Source organism: Apus apus, chromosome 2, assembly GCF_020740795.1.
Source record: "Apus apus isolate bApuApu2 chromosome 2, bApuApu2.pri.cur, whole genome shotgun sequence".
Taxonomy (NCBI): Eukaryota; Metazoa; Chordata; class Aves; order Apodiformes; family Apodidae; genus Apus; species Apus apus.
The window spans coordinates 19406674-19427912 of NC_067283.1; the positions used below are offsets into that span (position 1 = coordinate 19406674).

General features: G+C 50.4%; 1 protein-coding gene across 1 annotated transcript; it reads left to right on the forward strand.

Moving 5' to 3' along the window:
- The first annotated feature begins 11631 nt into the window (after positions 1-11631).
- On the forward strand, positions 11632-15568 carry SKIDA1 (SKI/DACH domain containing 1). Its single transcript, XM_051612232.1, has one exon. It carries the CDS (start codon positions 11632-11634, stop codon positions 14098-14100), a length of 2469 nt encoding a protein of 822 aa, XP_051468192.1. The 3' UTR covers positions 14101-15568.
- The last annotated feature ends 5671 nt before the right edge of the window (positions 15569-21239 follow it).

Genomic DNA, 21239 nt, shown 5'->3' on the forward strand with positions numbered 1-21239 from the left:
CCTGGGATCACTTTTTGTCAATCTTGCTATGGTACTTCAGAGTCGGGAATGTGGGTAATTTTTACGTCGTGGTACTTCCCAATTAAAAGTAACAACAATGCTGCTTTGTGGGAAAAAAAAAAAAAAAACTTAATATATTAAATAGGTCAAGACATTCCTCACAAATACAAAAATAAAGAGCAACGAAGAATGATAACAGTCTCTCCCTGACTTTTTTTTTTCTTCCCTTTAAATAAAATAGTTTTCATATAGAGATATATTGATTTAGTAGATACAAGAGCATTAAATGTTCGTTTGAAAGATGCTTTATAAATCTGTAGTTACCTTTTGAAAATTGTCAAGCAGCAATCAAGAGTAAATGTATCTCCGGAATTCTCAAGTAAAAAAGAAAAACACCCAACAACAACAAACAAACAAAAAAAAACCAACCCAACAAACAAAACCCAAACAAAAATCTTTGCTCCCTCGATCTTAAAGTTAATGCCTTTAGATATTACCAGGGTGGCGTTTACCCATTAAATATTACGTGCAGCTTCAGTTTTCGAGTAACGTGGATGCTTTTTACCGTCTAAACTGAATTGAGCTTTTATTTGGAAGAGACCCACACAAAAGCCTGCAAGTTTACAAAGAGTGAAAGAGAAGCCCCAAACTGTATTATCTTAAACAATGACTGCAAGCATGCAACTTCCCAAGTGTGCGTGGGGGGAGGAAAGTCACTTCAGAATTATTTTCAGCTAGGTGATATCCATAAACATAATTCTTTTATTTGCTGCTGACGATCTATGGACAATGTTAATTTCTTGGCGATACACATAATTTTGAAAAAATCTAGACGTCACTTTTAATCTTAAATAAAAAACTCTCACGCACTCAGAGATAACTTGCTAAAAAATAATAGCAGCTCTCCTATAAAGGATTTTCTTAAAATAACTAGTTCTCTAGAAATTCTTTGCTCATCACAGATATAAGTCCTATCAATTTTAATTTTATCTTCCAGAAACAACGTGCAAAGCCATTTTTTTCCCGTAGAAGACCAAGGGCACTTGTTGGAAATTTTCTTGAACACCAAGTTAGTCAATTCTTCCTCTATGTAAATACATGAGAAAGTTCAGGTCTGAAATGACGTAGCAAAACAATTTAAGTTCTATATATCTGCGGGAGGGGGGAGGAGGAGGGGGAAAGAGACAACAAACACTTTTTCAGTAAAACTAATCTTTAAAAATCTTAACCCAATATATAACAATCACTTGGGGGGGTGGGGAACGCAAACATCATGGTGCTTATTTGAAAAACAGGATAAGATTAATCTTCATTTTTATAAGCAGACCATTAAGACAAGTTCCTTCCAGAATTCTCTTTGGCTACATTTATTACTACAAATCCAGTGGATCGCGGCAGTTTCTCCTGATTTCTTAAAGAAATCCTGTTCTAAAATCCACCCACAAAGAGATGTTACTTTATGTACAAAGCCATTGCGGTAGTGTTTTTTGGTTTTTTTACCTTTCAAGTAACACGTGAGCTACAGCCTCACAGGAGCTCCCTCAGTGGATGGCACTTCTAAAGATTCCTCTCTACTCTCGTACCCGTTTTCTTGCCGGACCCCCCCCGAGCTGCTGCTTGCGAGTACACCGGCGTGCGGGGGGCCCGGCTCGGCGGGAGCTCTTCTCTCCTTCCCTCGCTCTGGCCGAGCAAGCCCCGCCGACAGAAAGCGGCGCGAAAAGAGGCGGCCGGGGAACAATGGGGAGAGACTGGAGGAGCGGGAGCCCCGGCTGCGCTTCCTCCGGCCCCGCCGCCCGGCCCCGCTCCCGCTCCCGCCGCTTCCTGCCGCCTGGCACGCCGCTGTGCCGGGAGCGCGGACCGCTGCCGGTGGGCTCGCACCGCGCTCCCGGCACGGCCCCGGCGGCCCCTTCATGTTAGCTACGGCAGCCTGCCCGGAGCCCGCCCCGCCGGCGGGAGACCCTCGCTCACCCTTGAAATCCCCCAGGCAAGCCTGCCAGTTCGGCGACGCGCTGCCGAGGGCACCCACAGGTTTACTCTCTCAGCCGCTCACCCCCAAACTCTCCCGCCCCCGGCGTGAAGCGTGCTGGAGGGCGAGTGGGGTTGCCCGCCTGGCCCGCTGCCAGCCCCTCTCCCGAGCCTATCCCGGGGTCGGCGGTGCGGGCAGGCCGGCCTATGGGAGCCCTCACCCCTCCGCCGGCTGCCCCCGACCTCCTGCCACCGGCCCCGCGGCCGCCCGTCCCCTCGCATGCCATGAGCACTACCCGCAGGAGAGGAGGCAGCACTACAGACGCGCCCCGGCCCGGGCGCTGCAGTGCTGGCTTCTTCCCTTCAGGGGACGGTGCTGCACACAAAAGACAGCTCAGCATTGTTCTCCTCCCTGACCCCCAAATCCCCTTTTCCCTGCCGCAGAAGCCGCCGGGAGAGGGGAACGGCAAGCACCGAGAGGGAGGACAGAGGCGGAGAGAGGCCAACAGCCCTCGGCTGCGGCCGCTTCGCAGGGTACCCGCCATCGTCGCCCTTCCTGAGCCTCGCCCTCGTGGCCTGCCGGCAGCCTCCCCGCGAAGCCGCCCTGCCCCGGCAGCCCTCCCGAGCCGGCCCAGAGCTGCGTGTGCGAAGCCTCCGGCCCCGCTCCCTCCTGCTCGAGCTCCTCCGACCCCGCTCCCTCCTGCTCGAGCTCCTCCGACCCGCTGCGAGCCCCCCCGAGCGCACCCGCGGCCCTCAGTCCCACCAAGCCCCGACGCAGGGCACCGCGTTCCCGCTTTCCTTCTGTTCCTCCTCACCTACTCGCGGTTAGTGGGACTTTCACGTGTCACTTTGCCTCAAAACCCCACGAAGGCTGCAAAAGCACTTCTCCGTGTTTCAGCCACCCGAGACTCCTCGAGTTTCCACGCGGGCGTGATCCGCCGCTTCACACACACGGGGAGAAAAACCCTAAACCAGTACCAACGCACGGTATGATGTGAGGGTTTTGTCCTCAAATTCACGCAAAGTGCACTGATTTTTAATCTTGACAGGCTTAGAGAGGGAGCGATTTCAAACTCCCGCGCTGCCTACTTCGCCGCCTGCGATCCCCCGTGCAGCGGGATGGCATGTTTCTAGCCGCCACATGAAAAACACCATCAAGCAAGAAACGAGACACCAGGATCCACTGGAAAACTCGAAGCATGTGAGGACGAGAGCAGGAGCTACAACACAACGCTGAGGAAAAACCACGGCTTGATTTAAATAATTGCATAATATTAGGATTAAACTTATAAATGTTTACATTTGTGTGATTTGATTAATGTCACGTTTGATTTCCTTAAAGCCACTGACAAGGTACTTTAAAGCACGAGATTAACGTCCACCAGCAATATTCAACAGGCAAATCCTCTTCCCAGCGCCTCGTGTTCCCCCCAGGCCCGGGCAGACCGGGACGTCAGCCCCCCCCATCCATAAGGACTCCCCCTCCCCGCAGCCCCAGCAAACGCCTTCTCTGCCCCGCACCCCTCCGGTCTCCCCTCACTCAGGGGGTCCCCGGGACCCTTTCCCTCCTCCCCGTGGGTCTCCCCCCGGCAGTGACGGCCGCTGAGGGGATCCCCCGGAGCCCCGCCGCCCTGCGCGAGGTGAACCCAAGCGTTTCCACACGCCTCTCCGGGCACCTCACGCCCCGTTCAAAGGCGGCGGGGCCCGCCCCAGCCCCCCCCCCCGCCCCCGGCCGTTCCCGCCGCCGCAGGGACCGCCCCGCCCCGCCCCGCGGCGCTCCCCCCGGCGCCGCCGCCATCGGGCTTTCCCGGGCTGGCGGGGGCGGGGCGGGAGGCTCGAGCGCGGCACGAGCGCGGCCGGCGCGGGGAGTTGTGGGTAGGAAAGTGGTCGGGCGGCAAAGGAAGCGGCGAGCGGGGGGGGTGAAAGGTCAGCGGCCGGGAGCCCCCGCGGCGGGGCCGCCGCAGCGCTGCCCTCGCACCGGCTGCCGGCACCCGGGGGGCGCGGCCCGGGCCCGGCCCAGGCTGCCGGCGCTCCCGGGGGACGGGACGGGGCCCGGCCCGGCCCGGCCCTGCCCTGCCCTGCCCTGCCCGCCGCCCTTTGTAACGGCTGGCGGCGAAGCTGCTCGCCCGCCGCCCCGAGCTCTCCGCCGAGCGGCGGCGATGTTTGTTTGCACACAACCCCGCCCCCACCCGCGCTTTGATGCAATTTATTTGATTTGCAAATAATTGCAGATTTACCCCCTCCCCCCCCCCCCGCCTCCTAACCTCCGCTTCCTCCCCCGCCTCGCCAGTTACCAGGGAGATCCCTCCTTCCCCGCGCCCGCCGCCGCTCGGGGGACACCCCGCGCACCGGGGTCCCGGCTCGGGGGCGGCGGGGGCTCCCGGGACGGCCCCGCTCCCCACCCCGCCGCGGCTCGCCGTGGCGGTGACTCTCCGGTGAGTTCCGAGCCATGAAATCCACAACTTCTGCTGGCAGCCGACACGGCGGCGGCCGCCCCGGCGGCAAACGGGGGGGTGTTTAAATCGCTCCGCAACTTTCTGGCCGTCCCCGGTACCCCCGTCACCGCCGCACAGCCTCCCAAGGTAAAGTTGAAGCGAGTCCCCCCGCCAGCCCATCGCAGTGAGACTCGAACGGAGAAGGAAAATGTGAAATGTTCACACAGAGAAGTGGTTCCCTTTGTTCTTTCATTGTCTCTACCCGAAGTGGCGGACGCAAGGACACTTACCTTCTCTCCTTTTTGCTCCAAAACACACACTTTCCCATCAGCTGGAAAATGCACGGTCAGCCTTGGAAGCGACTACAAACGTCGGGAGAGTTTGTATTCCATTCTTTTTCTCTCTCTGCTCTATTTAGTGTAAGATTAAGTTGCCGAGCACGTTGCTGCAAGCTGTAGCCCCCCGCCTTAGTGAATGGTCACGTTTAGGACCCTCCAAGTCCATCCTAATTCTGCCAGTAGAATTGAGGGCATTGGAAGTCTAAACTTTCAAAAGGAAACCGGCCTGCGTCTATCTAGCAGACCTGAAACTGCACTCAGTTTCTCACTCCCTTCCACAAATGGATATAAACATTTCACCCCAGACAACTCAATGAAATCTACATTTTAAAGCTTGAATGTAGAAAAGCTGTTGTCTTAGCTGAGATGAACTAGAAGTAAACTGGCATGGAGAAAAATCTACCTCAGTGTATTCCACAGCAGGAATCGTTTCTATCTGGAGTTTAAAATCAACAAATAAATAAGAGGATCATAAAGAAATATTAAGCGTAAAGTTTAAAGGGAATCATCCTCCCAGAGAAACGTGCTACCCAGGGTGGAATGGAGAATCACAGCTTTCTTAAGTGTCCCTTTCTCACAAAAAAAAAATTGCAACTTTTCAATTTTCCCCCTGCGCGACCAAAGCAAGGGAGGGGAACACGTTCTCCTTGTTCTTTGTAGTCCAGTCGGTGTTTGGCACCCAACCGCACAGGCAATTCCCCCCGAAACCTTGCTTTAATCTGATTATGATGAGATTTGCTGATACAATGAATATTTGAAATGATCCTTGTGTCTTAGTGAGCGGGATGCATTTTCAGGCTCCTGTTTCCAGGGCTCCCAGCCGCAGAGGGAAGAGGAGCGGTGGGGACACCGCTCCCCGGGGGGTGGGGGACAGCCCTCTCTTCCAGCACCCAAGGGCGCCGGATTAATTCAGCCCGACTGCACCGGCCAGTTTTTGGAGCAGGATCCTGAAGGACCTTTTTCTCCGCATCATCACGCCTTTGCCAATTAAAAAATAAACCAATTTTTAAAAAGAAAAAAAATAATAAATGTAGGAGACCCAAGTAATTGTGGGACCGAGAGAGCGTGTTGTCTCACACCCGCCCCCTTCTACCCCTCCCCCAGTGTGGCCTTAATAGCAAATTGGAAGGCAGGTTTATTTCATAGGGCTATATTACAACCAACAAGGTAAATAGGGAGTCGTGGGGGGAAAGGGAGGGAGTGAACGAGGGAGAGAAGGGGGGGATCCTTTGATAGCGTTTAATTGGAATTGAAACATTCCGGGGCTGTAAACATTCTTTATTTATTCAGCACACATAAGTGGGCATTGTTTTATCACCATCGTAATTAGGGTATCCTTTAAATTGACTGATAGCAAAGGAGATAAGGGAGTGCGGCTGTAGCTCCAGATCAAATCGCTGACTCTCCCCTCTTCCCGGGTCACCAGGATACACAAGGTCCTTGGAGATGAGGAGCGCCGGAAGATTGTGGCCTGGCCATCCCTTACGTCATGAAAGTGATTTGTACCACATTGCTAATTTGGTGCAATTCATAACCTCCTGATCTCCTATGTTCGCAACTGCTTTTCAGTTTGCAGGTTATGTTTTTAAAGATGTAGTTCCCCAGCCTAGAAATTAAGAGCCATCACCTCTGTGCAGCAGAGTATCTTATTTCCCAATGTTTGTTGCTTTACCTTTGTCTAATTAAAAATGCAAACTTTTAGGATCCTTTCAGAACAAAGCCTCACCAAATCCCCTTTACGTCCAAGGATTTGCAAATTTATAAAGGCTGCATTGAATTCAGCATGGGTCAAGGGGCAAAAAAAGGGTAGAAGGTCACTGCATTTTGATTATGGGTCAGTAAACAACATGGCATGTAGTATGTGTCCAGAAACTCCTGCTAAAAGTATTTTAAAACTACCAGGAGTATCAAACCCAAGAAATAGTCTTAGCCCGTGATGATTATAAATTGCACAATATTCTAGTGTGCGAGTGACACCTCAGACCCCACGGAATACCAAACGCGCAACTTAAAAAACACTTAGCAGAACTCTGCAATGCTGCTTTGTTTACCAGAAACAAAACAAAACAAAACAAAAAAGAGAGAGAAGGAAAAAAAAAAAAGAAAGAAAATAAAAAAGAGAAATAAAAAAGAAAACAAGAAGGGGATAAAAAAGGAACCCTGAAACTCCTCGTCAGTAGAGTGTTAGCCAGATTGTGATTTTTTTTATTTATTTTTTTTCCCAGACCAATGGTTGGCATTTCTTTGTCCTACACATTTAGGAGATGTAGTTCTACATTCTGATTTGTTGTCATACTAGAATTTACGGCAAATTTTAGGTGCTACAGTCACATTTGGCTGACTTTAAAATAGCAGAAGGATCCTATTATACTGTTCTTTGACCCTATTATATTTACGTTCCTGGAGTCTTTGTGATAGCCTCTAGCTGCTTTCTGTCTGTGTCTTCCTTGAGCAAAATACGCCCAGCAATATCTGAAAGCAGGGAACAGGGTTAGAAAGCAAGTTCTCGTTTGAAATATGCATTCCTCCCCAGTGTCATGAAAGCAAAAGGTTTATTTAATGCTTGTCAATACCCGAAGACATGGTCCAGCACTTAACAAACAATAATAAATAATAATAATACTTTAATAACGTGGCAATCCTTGTGTGAAAATGCACGTGACCTCTTATGTTTTGCCGAAGATTTTAAAAATAATTCTTCCCATTAGTACAACCGCTGGTGGACGTTGCTGTTGCATTTCCCAAAGAAACGTTTAAGAGACTGTAAATGGTGTGTGCATTACTTCATCGCAGAAGGAAGAGGTCAGCCTGAATTGCACTGGTATTTAAACATAATCATACTATGAAAATAAATCAAAACATCACGTAAAAGGAGTATTTTAAATGTTACACACATTTTCTTTCTGGAGCGACGTGGTTAAGCACTTCCCTGCGAGCGTATATATTTTAACCAAAGTTTGCAAAAATGAAAGTATACGATTTCCAATAAATGTAAATAGGTCTACAGCGAGGCATTATTAATATTATTTTGCTCTTTCTTTTCTAATGAGGTTTATCCTTCGGCTAGACAGCTTCAAGACTGAAATACTACTGACTACAGAGTGTAGATTGCAGATTGCACGCTACTCAACGTGAAAAGGAGCACGTTTGATTGATAGTCTCTGTGTGTTTGTGTGTGTGTGTGTGTGTGTGCGCCTATACATAACTCTCTGTAGTTGCATGTATTTGTGTTTGGCAAAACCGGGCATCTCTGGGCGCCCTTATCTTAAGAAATGTGAGACAAACATCCATCCCTTTAATCATGTTCATCTTTGATCACCAGCGACGGTGACACAGTCCACAGAACTAACAAAGAAACTCCCTTGCTTTTGAGAGATAGCTACATCTACATCTGGGTCTGCACACACATGCACGACATACACAGGGACACACCAACACGCAGGCATACACCCCGGGTCCCAGTAAGTAAATTATTGCATAACTTTTCATGTAATTGATACCAGACACCTTTAATTTTTCATTTTCAGTCTTTTGGCCAGCTTTCACATTAACAATCTAAGCCATAAATGTTGGTGGCTATTGATCGCAATCCCCTGTGTGCGTGCAAATCCATTTTCAAGTCCCCTGCCTTTAATGTGCGTGTGCGCGTGCAAGGGGCCTCCGCCGGCCCTTCCTCAGGATCTCCCCCAGCCTGCCTGGAGGCGACCCCGGATACACAACGTGTGCTGATGGCCAAGGGAAAGCGCGCGCACACACACACACAAAAACAACAAACCATGGAGAAGTAGAGAAACAGACGTCTCCGTGTGAGATGCGGAGAGAGACATGCAACCGAAAGTGTGTGTGTGAGTATACGGTGGGGACGTGTAGGTTGGGCGCCCGACGTTTCCCCAGACTTCTGCTCGGTTTCTCCCTCTCGACATTTGGCTCTGCCTCGACCCCGCCGCCCACGGCCGCACCTTTCGGATCATCGGGGTTTGCCGAACAGCCGCCACTAGTTTTAAACGTTTGGAAGCGCCGGAATTAAACAAACAAAACCAAGGCATTTTTTAAATAGCTGCCGGGTCCCGCTGCCAGGCTGTGACCGGCGGTCTGTGGGTGTGGATGCCCGTGGCTCCCTGCCTGCGAGCGCACGCGTGGATGTACACGGGTGCCAGCCCAGCTCAACTACCTGGCAAATAAAAGAGTTTTCAGCCCATCGGGGGTTTTGTTAACGTCTCCTGAGCAGCTTTCTCGGAGTTTGCTGCTCCTTTACTGTTGACTCCATAGCCTTAACCTTAAAGCAGGGGGAGGAGAGCAGTGAGGAGGGGGTGGGGGTGTTGGCAGCATATAAGTACATCAGGAGGAATTTTTAAACGACCTTATTGTCTCTAGCTCTAGAAAGACTACGATGATTTCTTTTTAGCGCCAGCAGCTGTTTTCTCTCGAAACTTTGCTTTCAACCTCAGCATATACCAGGGTGCCTCTCACACGAGCCAGAAAGAGAAAGGCAAGGCTGGGGGATCCCGAGGCGAGGGAAGGCGAACTCCGCGGATGGTCTGAGCTGTGCAGAGGCATTGTTCACTGCTGCCTCTCGGTTACGTTCAAAGCCTGAAATATCACGAGATCCACTCAATGATCCTTTTCTAATTCGAGGGACAAAATGTAATTTGCTGTAGCTCTGCTTTCTCGGATGGGAATACTATCCCTAGGTTTCAAAGGGAAGAACTAGGCATCGCGGTTCGCACACACATGGATTAAGTTGAACAGCGGCGATTACATCTGCGCTGAGAGCAACAGTAGTCCAGGGCTGACTTTTCAAATCTCAGCCCTCCGAGTTAGAGGCTCCCTTGAATGGACTTCCTCCATTCCCGGATGCACTTCTCCAAATTCCCACTTCTCTCTAGAATTCCTGCGAAATTGGGGGCTCGCCTGCATTTCGCCTTGGCATGCAAAGCTGCGTTTTTACAGAGTGATTATGCGCTTTATTTTCGCTGTACCTGACGGGGTAACACGAACTCCACGCACCATATTGCCAATACGCGGAGTGGATATTGACGTTTGGGACTGAAGGTTTTTTGGTTATTGTTGTGTTGTGGTGTTGTGGTGTTTGGTTTTTTTTTTCTCCGTCAATATTTTGCCAAGTCCCAGAAATATGAGATGTCTCATTAATCTCACGGATACGCCTAATCCTGGATGTGCAGTGATACATAAAAGTGCTCTTGTTTGTATCCAGCGGAACACTGGGTGCACGGCAGAGATTGGTGATTTGTTTTTTCACAGCGCCTAACGTGCACACCGCAAGCAGCATCATTTTAACGTGCCAAGGGAGAGGCATGCAGCTATCGCAACGTTTGCGAAATCCTCGTTCCTGACGCTCGAATCATTTAACGTTCTTAAGAAGAGGTTAAACCTTCATGCTGCTTCTTCAAATTGATTTTAAGGGGCTGCTATAAATGGAACATCAAAAAGCTGCGGCAGGGCTACTCCGAGCGGAACATGCAAACTGCGAGGCAGAAGCATCCTAGCCCGTTGCAATATCGTACATTGTGTGTGCCAGCACTTTTTTGTTATTACGTAAAGGCTCTTGGAAGCACCTTGGATATTTTACATTCTCCTTTCTCTGCTGGAAGCAATCATCACACAGGAATCCTGACGTGGGCTCCGGGACTATAGGACATTCCAGCTCGTGATCCAGCACGGTTAATTGTGAAAAGTGTATACATTTCTGGCTTATCTATGCTTTGTTATGGGTCTGACGTGAGCCCAGGTCCTCCTCCCCCCTCCCGCAATATTACAGGCAGAATTTCAGCTAAAAGTCTTACAGTATCACGGTGCAGGAAGCCGTGATATTCAGACAGCAAAATAACCTTAGTCCCCGGCTGTAAAAAGCTAATTAAGCAGAAGAGGAAAATCAAGAGAAACTCGAAAAATGTAAGTATTCCCTCTCGTTAACAACCGAACATTTAACTTTGGAGCCTCAGAAAGGGAAATACCAGGCTGTTCTGCACGTTTTCGCTAAGCTTCATTTTCCACACAATGCAGAATAAAACTCTAGTTTAAAACGGCTACGTTACCGAAGGATTTTCCATCGCTACGATCAGACTTACGTCCTTTAAATTCACGGCATGCACAAAAGAGCAACGTTTGTCCAAAACAGACTAAAAATATACGAAACGATAGGGAAAAAAACCGTACAAATCCTTCCTCGGAAGCTAGCGACGAGGAAGTCTGAGACGTCTGAGCGTGTTTGAGCTCGGATTGTTTAATAGAAAGATTTATATACTAACTGTATTATTTACTTTGGGAGGGGAGGTGGCAGTATAAGGGTATGCTAATTAGTGGGAGATTTTTTGGGGGAAGGGGTGGAATATCAATTTTTATTGCATCACCTGTCAGGAGTGTCCAATCAGCGTTGGCTTTAGGGGAATTAATTGATGAAGGTGTCTCCGGACGAGCTCACTTCACTCTGTCATTTTATTTGTAGCTAAAGCAGCGGCGGGAATAGCAGCTGCATTTCTTTTCTCTTCCTCCCTTCACATTCCATTATCATAGTTTCCAATGGAAAAGCAGGGAATGAAAGGGAACAGGTACTGATCTTCAGCAGCAACTTAGAGAAACACTTTGGCAAACCTGATTTTTAAGATTATATATTGATTGTAGCCTCACGGTATTTTTTAATTTATTTTTTTTTTAATTTTGTCTAAAGTTTGGCACTTCATTCACCAGGAATAACAGCCTTTGTTATATTTTATTAGCAGGATGCCTTGAGACAAATACAGCATCTGGCTGAGGATTGTGTGTGTGTGTCTTTTTTTTTTTTTTTTTTTTTTTTTTTTTTTTTTTTTTTTTTTTTTTGGTGCTTCATCTCTCTCTCTCTCTCTGCAAATGCTGGGAATAATTTAATTCACGAAATGGGAGACCTGAAGTCGGGTTTTGAAGAGGTGGATGGCGTGAGGCTCGGCTACCTCATCATTAAAGGAAAGCAAATGTTTGCACTCTCCCAGGTTTTTACAGACCTGCTAAAAAACATCCCGCGAACTACCGTGCACAAGCGAATGGATCATTTAAAAGTAAAAAAGCATCACTGCGACCTGGAGGAGTTGAGGAAACTCAAAGCCATCAACTCCATCGCTTTCCACGCCGCCAAATGCACCCTGATCTCCAGAGAGGACGTGGAAGCCCTTTACACATCCTGCAAAACCGAACGGGTCCTTAAGACGAAACGGAGGAAAATAAGCCGGGCTCTATCGACCGCCGACCTCCGGCCGGACCTCGCAGCCACCGACCCCTTCTCGGGCTTCTGGAAGGAGAACAAACTTTGGCTGGGTTTGAATGACTCTCCCCGGCCCTTGCTGCCCATCAGGAGGAAAGCCTTGCGCACGGGGGACACAGCCTCGCTACCGGCCTCTCATCTACCTCACATTTTTAGTAAATACACTGGCCACAGCTACCCAGAAATCGCTCGGGCGCCTTGCAAACCCCCCGTAAACTATGAAACGGCGCCGGTGGCGGGCGGCTGCGCTCCCCTCCGCTCCCGCCGCCCTCCCGCCGTCGCGGCGCGGCCGCGACTCCTGGCCGCCGGGCCCCCTCCCCTGCCCGCCCGCTGCCGCCGCCGCCGCCACCACGGGGCGGCCGCCGCCGCGCTGGGCCCCTGCAGCGGCGCCCGCCGGCCCCCGGCTCCGCCGCGGCCCTGCCGACCCCGCGGGGCCCCGCGGCTCTCGCTGCCGCTGCCCTGCGGCTTCGGGCCGCCGCCGCCCGCCTTCCCCGAGAGCGGCAGCAGCGACTCGGAGTCCAGCTGCTGCTCCGGCCGCGCCGCCCACGATTCGGACTGCGGCTCCAGCCTCTCCAGCTCCAGCGAGGGCAGCTCGGAGGAGGAGGACGAGGAGGAGGAGGACGAGGAGGGCAGCGGCGCCTCGGACTCCAGCGAGGGCAGCTCGGAGGAGGAGGAGGACGAGGAAGAGGAGGAAGAGGAAGAGGAGGAGGAGGACAGCACCTCGGACTCCGACTCCAGCTCGGTCTCCAGCCAGGTCTCGGTGCAGAGCATCCGCTTCAGGCGCACCAGCTTCTGCAGCCCGCCCGGCGTGGTCCACGCCAACTTCTTGTACCATCTGGCGGCTGCCGCCGCCCCCCGGCCCCCGGCCCCGGCGGAGCCCGGCGGGCTGCCCGCCCTCCGCGGCGCTCCCGGCGGACTCAAGCCGGAGCTGCCGGAGGAGTGGGGCCGCCCCGGCTGGGCTCCCGCTGCCCCGGCTCTGCGCTGCTCCGGCGGCCTGGGGAGCTGCTTCGCGGAGATAAGAGATGATAGGGTATCCGAGATCACATTCCCACACTCTGAATTTTCCAATAACGCCAAGAGTACTGACCTAACAATTAACTGTGTTGCAAAGGGGGCCTCTTCACCTAGCCCAAAGACAAACAATGCATTTCCACAACAAAGAATACTCAGAGAGGCAAGGAAATGCCTTCAAGCAACTACTACACACCGTGCAGATAACAATACAATAGCTGCTAGGTTTTTAAATAGTGATTCTTCATCAGCGGCAGCAAATTCAGAGAAAGATTCCAAAATCCCTCACTGTATTGAATTTGCCACGGATTTGCCCTCTTTACAAACTGATCCTGAGGAGGATGCTGCTTCTCCAGGGGCAGCAGCGGCAGCTGAGCTCCAGTGCACTGATACAGGCAATAAGGCATTGCCATTCCTGCACAGCATTAAAATCAAAACAGAGGACAGCAGTGGGAACGACGAGTATGAGCCTGACCTTACAACAACACATAAGCTAAAGTGTGAGTGCAATGATACTAAGGATGAGTTTTACGGTGAGACTGAGAGTAATAACCAGGACGCTTTATTAACAGCCAAGGAAGATTCTGCATGCACTGAGAAAGAAACCACTTCCTTAAACCCGCTGACTCAGAGTCAGGTCCTCTCATGCACTTTAGGTACTCCAAAACCTGAGGATGGGGAGTATAAATTTGGAGCAAGGGTGAGAAAAAATTACAGGACACTGGTTTTGGGAAAGCGACCTGTACTGCAGACTCCTCCAGTCAAACCAAATTTGAAATCAGCTCGAAGTCCACGTCCTACAGGTAAAATCGAGTCACATGAAGGAACACTGGATGATTTTACAGTTAACAATAGACGCAAAAGGGTAGCCAGCAATGTAGCATCAGCAGTGAAAAGGCCGTTTAATTTCATGGCAAATTTTCCCTGTCCACCATCACTAATTATTGGCAATGATGGGGATTTGTTGCCAGCTTATTCCTTAAACACCACTAAGGATTCCCAACCACCTCACAAGGCCCATCCTGTATGGAAATGGCAGCTGGGCGGCTCTGCAATACCTCTTCCACCTAGCCACAAATTCAGGAAATTTAATTAATAAAATAGTTTGGAAAATATTTTCTTGAACCAACTTTAACTTTCTTACGTTTTTTTAAACTCTGCAGGATGGTTTGTACAAGCCCATTAATGCTATACACACTTTTGGAATCCTATTTTATCACAATGTGAAGACAGAAACCGGATTACTATTTTGTTTACCATTACAACAGTGGTTCTTTATTTTGTGTTTTTATATATATATTTTTTTGTTCTGTTGCATTTGGGTTTTTTTTGTTACATTCCACAGAGTACTTCAGGCTAAAGACTCAAGTTAAACTCGGTTATTATGGTAGAGCTGCAACACTTTACTGTTTAAATGCTAATAATGCACCAGTACCTCAATTCAACTGCTGCAAATAAATGTCAAAAGGTTGAATAATAAATATTAGAATGAGCCATTAAATTTATGCACTAGATTTCGAAAATGGAAGTCTAACTGTTAATTCAGTTAAAGTTTGTTAAGTTACATGGTTGCACAGTAAGGGTTCACTATAATTCAACGTGGCAGCAGCCTGCTTTTCGGGAGCTTTGTTTTCGGGTGCAGGGGTGTCTTTTTCGAAGAGCAGTTGCACTTACTCCTTTTTCTCTGGTTTAGAAAGGCTGGGGTCCACCTGCGACCCCAGCACTGGGAAAAGCTGCCTCATCTGAAACCAGTAAATAAATGTGGAATTCTATTTTTGGTAAAAGGGTGTCTTTTTACTTGTACAGCCACTCTTTGTAACTGGGAAGCCTTTTTGTTTCACCCAGAGGTCTTAAATAAGGTTAGCGTTACTCACTAATGTCATACTTAAGTTGTGGTCTGAACATGCCCCTTACAAACTTGCAAAGCAACTAAACTATTTGCCTGGCTAGCAGTACAATTTATGGTCCAGCCCCTCACACTGGCTGGAGGAAATAGCAAAGCAGTAAATACAACACAGAAAGTGAAACGAGAGGCCGTTGTAAGTGGAAAGAATACACAAAATGAGAAGACCATGTTATTCATAGCTTTTTGCCACCAAAACTCAGGCTTTTCAACCCTGTTACACTTCCCAGTTCTATAGTCATCTGTTGAAATTTGTTGTTTTTTGTTTTTTGTTTTTTTTTTTGCCATGCCATCCTCTCTATGTAGCAGAAACATTTCTACTGCACGTGACAATCAGAGGCAATTATCTATATTTGCACTTAATATCGAAATAGTCGAACTGGCAGACTTCTAGAGTCTAGCCCTCGGTAAGACATGCTGGTATAATATATTGTGATGATGGAAGCAGTAAATCAAAATTATGGAAATTTGCACTGTTGAAAAGCATGCTTTAGCTTTATTTTCAATTAAAAACAGTTTTTAAAAAAATCCTGATTCCATACACTTTGAATTATTGCAGAGTTATCCGTGGTTTCCTCTTCGTTTGTAAGTTCACTGTTTTTTTTTTTGAGGAAATACGCTTCAAGAGGTTAACTGTTTCCCTTCCCCCCCCCAAGACCCTCGAAAAGAAAGGGGAAAAAAAAAAAAAAGGCTGGAGGCCGAGGTGGAGGCAGAGCGGAGGACGGGGGAAGGTCTCTCTTGTGGGGGGAGGACGAGTACAGCAACTCTGAAAACAGCCTGAAAAGTTTGCAGCTTGAGAAAGGCAGTTATAATTGAGTTGCTGAATCAGCAGAGTTTAGGATGAATAATTGCTGGTTTCTTTCTTTGGATTAGCATTTTATTTATACTAGATCATTCCCAAATTAAATTTTAAGGATTCCACTCATCGATCAATCCCGGGAGAATAATTTACCGTAAATCAAAAAAGGAAAACAAAGCAACAATGTAATGTTTACTGTGTGACTCAAAGTCAAAATTTCTAATGGCAATCCGCTGCCTGGGTTTCAATTTTTTTAATTCCTGCCTTTTGTGATGCCCTCTCCCAGCTCCTCCTGCCTCTAAATATTCCAAGCAGCCATTAACTGATTTCAGATCTGTTTACTATATCCACACCATAGTTTCCTTCTCATTGTAAAAGGCCTAGTCTAAGAATACCTGCAGCCAAATATATTTAGAAAGAGTAAACAATTGCCCTTCAGTGGAGTAACCCTTCCCCCCCCCCGCATGCACATGCACACACATCACTTTAAACTGCCAGTTGCAAAAGGTGCATTGCATACTTAACTGCTCTGCTGAAATTACGATGGTCATGAAAAATCTGCTTACTGGAGTTGTTCTGAGATGAATGTTTACATTCGTATGTTTAGAGCTGCACAGATTACAGCCTTATTTCCAGAGAACTGTAAATATGTACAAAATGTACTGCTCAGGAAAGCCCCCCACTCTGTTAGAAAGCCGTGTCTGCTTGACAAAGGTCTTCCCTTGACCAAAAAAAAAAAAAAAAAAAAAAGAGAGAAAAAGAAAAAAAAGAGAGCAAAATCCAAAAGCTACAAAGGTGCAATATGCAAACTAAAGTTAAAATTTAGCCTTGTCAATTAAACAACGTATCACTTGCAAACTAACTCTGTCCCCTGACCCTGTTTACTTCCAATTAGAGATATGCTGATTTTGCCAGGAATTGTAAATTACAGAGGTGCCTTTTCAGGTTCCCGAAATAATCCTGGGAGTGGGGGAGGGGGAGGAGTAAGCATAAATTTATACCAAATAGGCTCTACAGAGTTGAGGACGTGAAATATGGAGCCCAGCCCTCCCAGCAGCCCGGGAACCCCGGGCTGAGGAGTGGGGCAGGGAGTGCCCCAGGCCCAGCACCCCCTGGGCATCCCTGGCAGGCCGCTCCGCTCCCCCGCGCTCCCCTCTGCACAGGCAACAGCAAAAGGCAAGAAGTTAAACGGCCAAATAATTTTCACACGTGTACACCTCAGTTTAGTGCAAGCCACTAACAAGGACATTAGTATTTTTACTACTGTTGGAGAAATTAGCCAGGTACAATATCTCACTGGGGGAAAAAAAAAAAGTTTTTTTTTTTAAAGGTATTATTTCAAATTCTGGTACTTTGGCAACTGTTTCTGATGGCATTGTAATTATTATTGTGAGCGGAATTAATTATCATTTCAGACTTAATAATATCAAGTCACATCAGTGAGTTGCATAAAAATAACCAGTTTTCTCCCCTAAAGGTAAGTTCTAATAATGAAGAAAAACATAGGCTTTTCAAGTGAGAAAGGTTACCATCTTGTTGCAATGCTTACAGACGATAAAACTAAAAATGTATTAGTGATGAGTTGCCACCATTTTCCAATTCCTGTTGTACGCAAAAATCAACAGAATTTTCTAGAGGAAAAAGCAATTGAGGGAAGCGCGTGTACTTTATGGACTATATTCCATAGGTATTTGCCACAAGTAAAGTTCGCCGGTAAATTTATTGGGAAGTGTTCGGCTGCCAGATGGAAGACAAAAGAAAGTTTTGGACTATGTTTAATTTTCTAGAGCATTTAAAAGGGAACATGTGTAATGCCTTCAGCAACGAGGTATATTGCCTTAAAAGATGTAACTTGCCGTTTACAACAATTTACTTTAAGAAGCGATTGTTCTATAACCTACTTGACTACAGTGGGATAATCTCTTTACTAGTTGTTTATTTAAAACGCCACTACTAGCAATAATGCAAAATAGTGGTAGCTGTTGTATGAAGTTTGCTGTTCAATCAATTTACCTGGTGATTTTTTTTACATGGTCTCTGGTCCTTTTTCCTCCAACCGATTTAGCTACCAATAAATTAAAGTTTCTGCAGAAATGAGAGCAATGCTATCATGTTTGTGTTTGTGACTGTTCACACGTGCAAGTGGTTGAGGCACAGAGGGGTAAAAAAGTGGCATTTTCAACAAACAGCAGTATTCTGCAGGAAAATATTCCACATATGCAGTATGTTAAAGAACAGGAAACATAGATAACATTGTTAATTGTGGTTTTTATGGTTAAGAGGATTGCTGGAAAGAATATGTAATGGCTCATCTTGGGATCTATTTGGTTAGCTTGGAAGGACAAAAGGACAGCAAGCGCCTAAAAATGAAGAGACCTGCCTAGCAAAATGAGGGAGGCATTGGGTTCTACCTTGCTGAAGTCGTGCTTGCAGCCATTACCCATTCCCCTGGAATTTAGACCTGCAACCGTGCTCAAATAAGTGGAGTCCAATAGCTCCTGGGCCGAGCGCAGGCGCCTGGTTGCAGGGTGGCCAGGCTGGCAGCGAGCGCTGCGGCCTGCCCGAAAACCCCTCTGGAAGGGACAGATAGCCGGTTTTAGGCCTTCCACGTTGCATTTCTTCACTGCGCTGATATAATTATTTGCCGTGCCCTAGGCCCCTCTTCTCTCCCCCTCTCCCTTTCACTCCGAGGCGGCCTCACAAGCCCCCGCTTTAAAAGGCCCGAGATGTTTTGCATGAAGCGCTCACAATAGGGGTTGAGAGAATTGACAGTTTCAAAAACAAGGCGCCCTGTCCTTTCCAGATGCCGAGGATCCCTCTCCCGCACCATCTCTCGTTTGCTCCTCGCTGCTGGTGGCTTTATCCTTAGCATTGCAAATATACGGCAACAGCTGTGTTTGTAAACAGGGGGGAGGCTGGAGCCCATCGCCGCCGCCGGCCCTGCTCCGCGCGGTGCGCTGCCTCCGCCGGCCGCCGCTTCGCTGCCTCACCAGCCACCGCCTGGAGCCTAAAAAAAAAAGAAAAGAAAAAAAAGGAGATGGAGACTGAAAAAAAAAACCAAAACACACGAAGGCAGCGAAGCCGGGGCGCGGGAGGCGCGGCGGCCCTTGAGCGGCCGGCCTGCTCGGCGGCGGGGCGGCCCCGCTGCGGCAGGCCCGGGGGACAGCCCGCCTCGGGCCGCCATCTTGCCCGGCGCCACACGGCCTGCCCCGGGCACCCTGCTCCGGCTCCCTCGCTCCCGGGGCGGCTCCCCGCGGCAGGCTGGGGGCGGCGCGGCTGCCCGCGGGGGCTCCCGCACTTCAAAGCGGTCTCTCGGCGCGGCCGCGGCTTCCACCCCGCTAACCCTCCGGCTCCTCCGCTGGGGCATCCATTTTCCTGGGCTCTCCTGTGGCGCGGCCCCGGCGCCTCTCGCCCTGCCCTTTCCGTGCGCGGGGGACCGCGGGCGTGCGAGGAGGCGCGGGGGGAAGCCTGCAGTGGTTCCGCGGGGCTCCTGGGGCAGCTGCCGGGCCAGGGGCCGGCGCTGGAGGCTCCAGGCCCCGGCGGGGAGGCGGCTAGGGAGCCGCCGGCGGGGCCCGGCGCCGGGGGAGGCCTCGGGGCTCCGGGGGAGGCCTCGGGGCTGCGGGTAAGGGCTGCGGGCTCGGTGGAAGCCCCGCGCCCTCTGCCCCCGCGAAGCCGGCCCGGGGAGGGGACGGGAAGCGGGGTCAGCGCGGAAAGTGCAACAGGGCTGTTTGCTCTTGCGTCTAAAATGCAGTCGGGGCTGTAAAGCGTGTGAAATTACGCACTGGTCTCTTAAAGAGTGGCTAATTTATAGTAAATAGCAAGGGCTTTGTAAATGGCTTTATTATGTTGTTTCTTGTTAATTGTTGAGAAAATCCCCATTGTTGAGTGTGAATGGCTTTATGGGCTAACCCGGTCTCCGGTGCAATCCAGGGGCAGTAAATGGCCGCTCCGCTAATGTGGCCCGTTGCGAAAGGCCGGCACCAGCCGCGGCGACCTTTGGGCGGCGGGGCCGGGGTGCGAGGCTGGGCCGGGCCGGGCCGGGGTGCGAGGCTGGGCCGGGGCGTGCGGCGGCCGCACTAACATGGACGCCAAAGAAGCAGCCCCTGGGCCGGTCGCGGTCGCAGCTTTGTCCCGCTGGAGCGGGGGAACGCCGGGATCCTCTCTTGGCCCGGCAGCCCGGGAAGCTGCGGCGCGGCCCCGCAGTGGGCCCGGCCGGCTCTCCCGGCGCAGGACCGAGTCCTCCGGCCCCGCTGTGGCAGCTCACACGTGCAGGGGCCTCTCCCCGCCTTTGTTAGCGGCCGCGCTGCCCGCCTTCCCCGCAACGCCCCGACCGGAGCGGCCCTGCCTCGCCGAGGGCTGCCTCTGCCCCGTCAGGGGGCGAGGGCCGCCCGGCCGCGCCGTGCTCCAGCACGGTCCTCAGCCTCCTTCGCCGCCGTCCCCCTTACACAAATAAACAGCAGCCAGCATCTCCAGCCCCCTGCTCCCCCCTCTTGGGGGGGCAGGAAGGGATGGGGGAGCCGCAGTGAACTTCCCAAAACGGGGCCTGGCGGCCCCTAGCCGCGGGGGGAGGCACGCAGCCGCTCCCGGCGCCCGGCGGGACCGGGAAGCGGGGACTCCCCCGCCGCGGGAACATAAACGCCGTTTCACCGAGACGCCTCCCGAGTGCACGTGCCTGCATATTATAAAATACAAATCGCGATGAAATGTAAATTCCACTCTGTTCACTTATATTGGGTTATTTTCTTTCCTGAAATCTCTCCCCCTCTGATTTCGCTATTAGGAGAAATCCCCCTGGGTTTAAAGCACTTGTTTCACGGATTTCTGTACAGCCCACATCTGTTGGCTTCCCCTCCGCTGCTCGCCCCTTCTGCAGGCGGTGGGCGGCGAGGGTCCCCCGGCGGGGGGACCGAGCGATGGAGCGGCCGCCGCAGCTCCGGCCTTGCCCCTCCGAGCGCAGTGATTTTCCAAACTGCCTTTCAGGATCGGGATTGAATTGCTAACGTGTCAGATGCACGGCTCCCTCTTCCCCGGGACTTGAGTTCGCAGTGCTTTTCCAGGCTGATTAGTAGTGTCGGAGCAGCCAGATAGGGCTGTATAGTCCATTTCCCTCAAAACAGGATGTTTCCATCAACCTGCATTTGGTTTTCCCCAAAGAGCCCCGGAGAGTTTAGCTGGCAAACACGTCCCGGCTAAACACTCTCCTTCAGCTGCCACTCGGGTCACTTCACATCTTTGGATGATACTTCATCCTGTCTCTACCTTCCTGGGCAAAATAAATAAACTAACTAACAAACAGAGCCTTGGAAAAAAAAAAAATAAAAACAACAAAACGTGCCGATGTCGAAACGCGGGGGCTGCCTCATCGACAGTGCCCGGCGGAGCGGCCGTGCCCACCGGGGCACGGCTCGGCTCGGGGGTCTCCCTCCCGGCCCCCCGGGTCTGGCTTGTTTTTGCCCGCGGTGCAAAAGCCCGTGTTCTCCCGCCGGGGCAGCGGCTGCTGTCCCAGGAGCAGCACGTTTGCTGGGATCTCTAG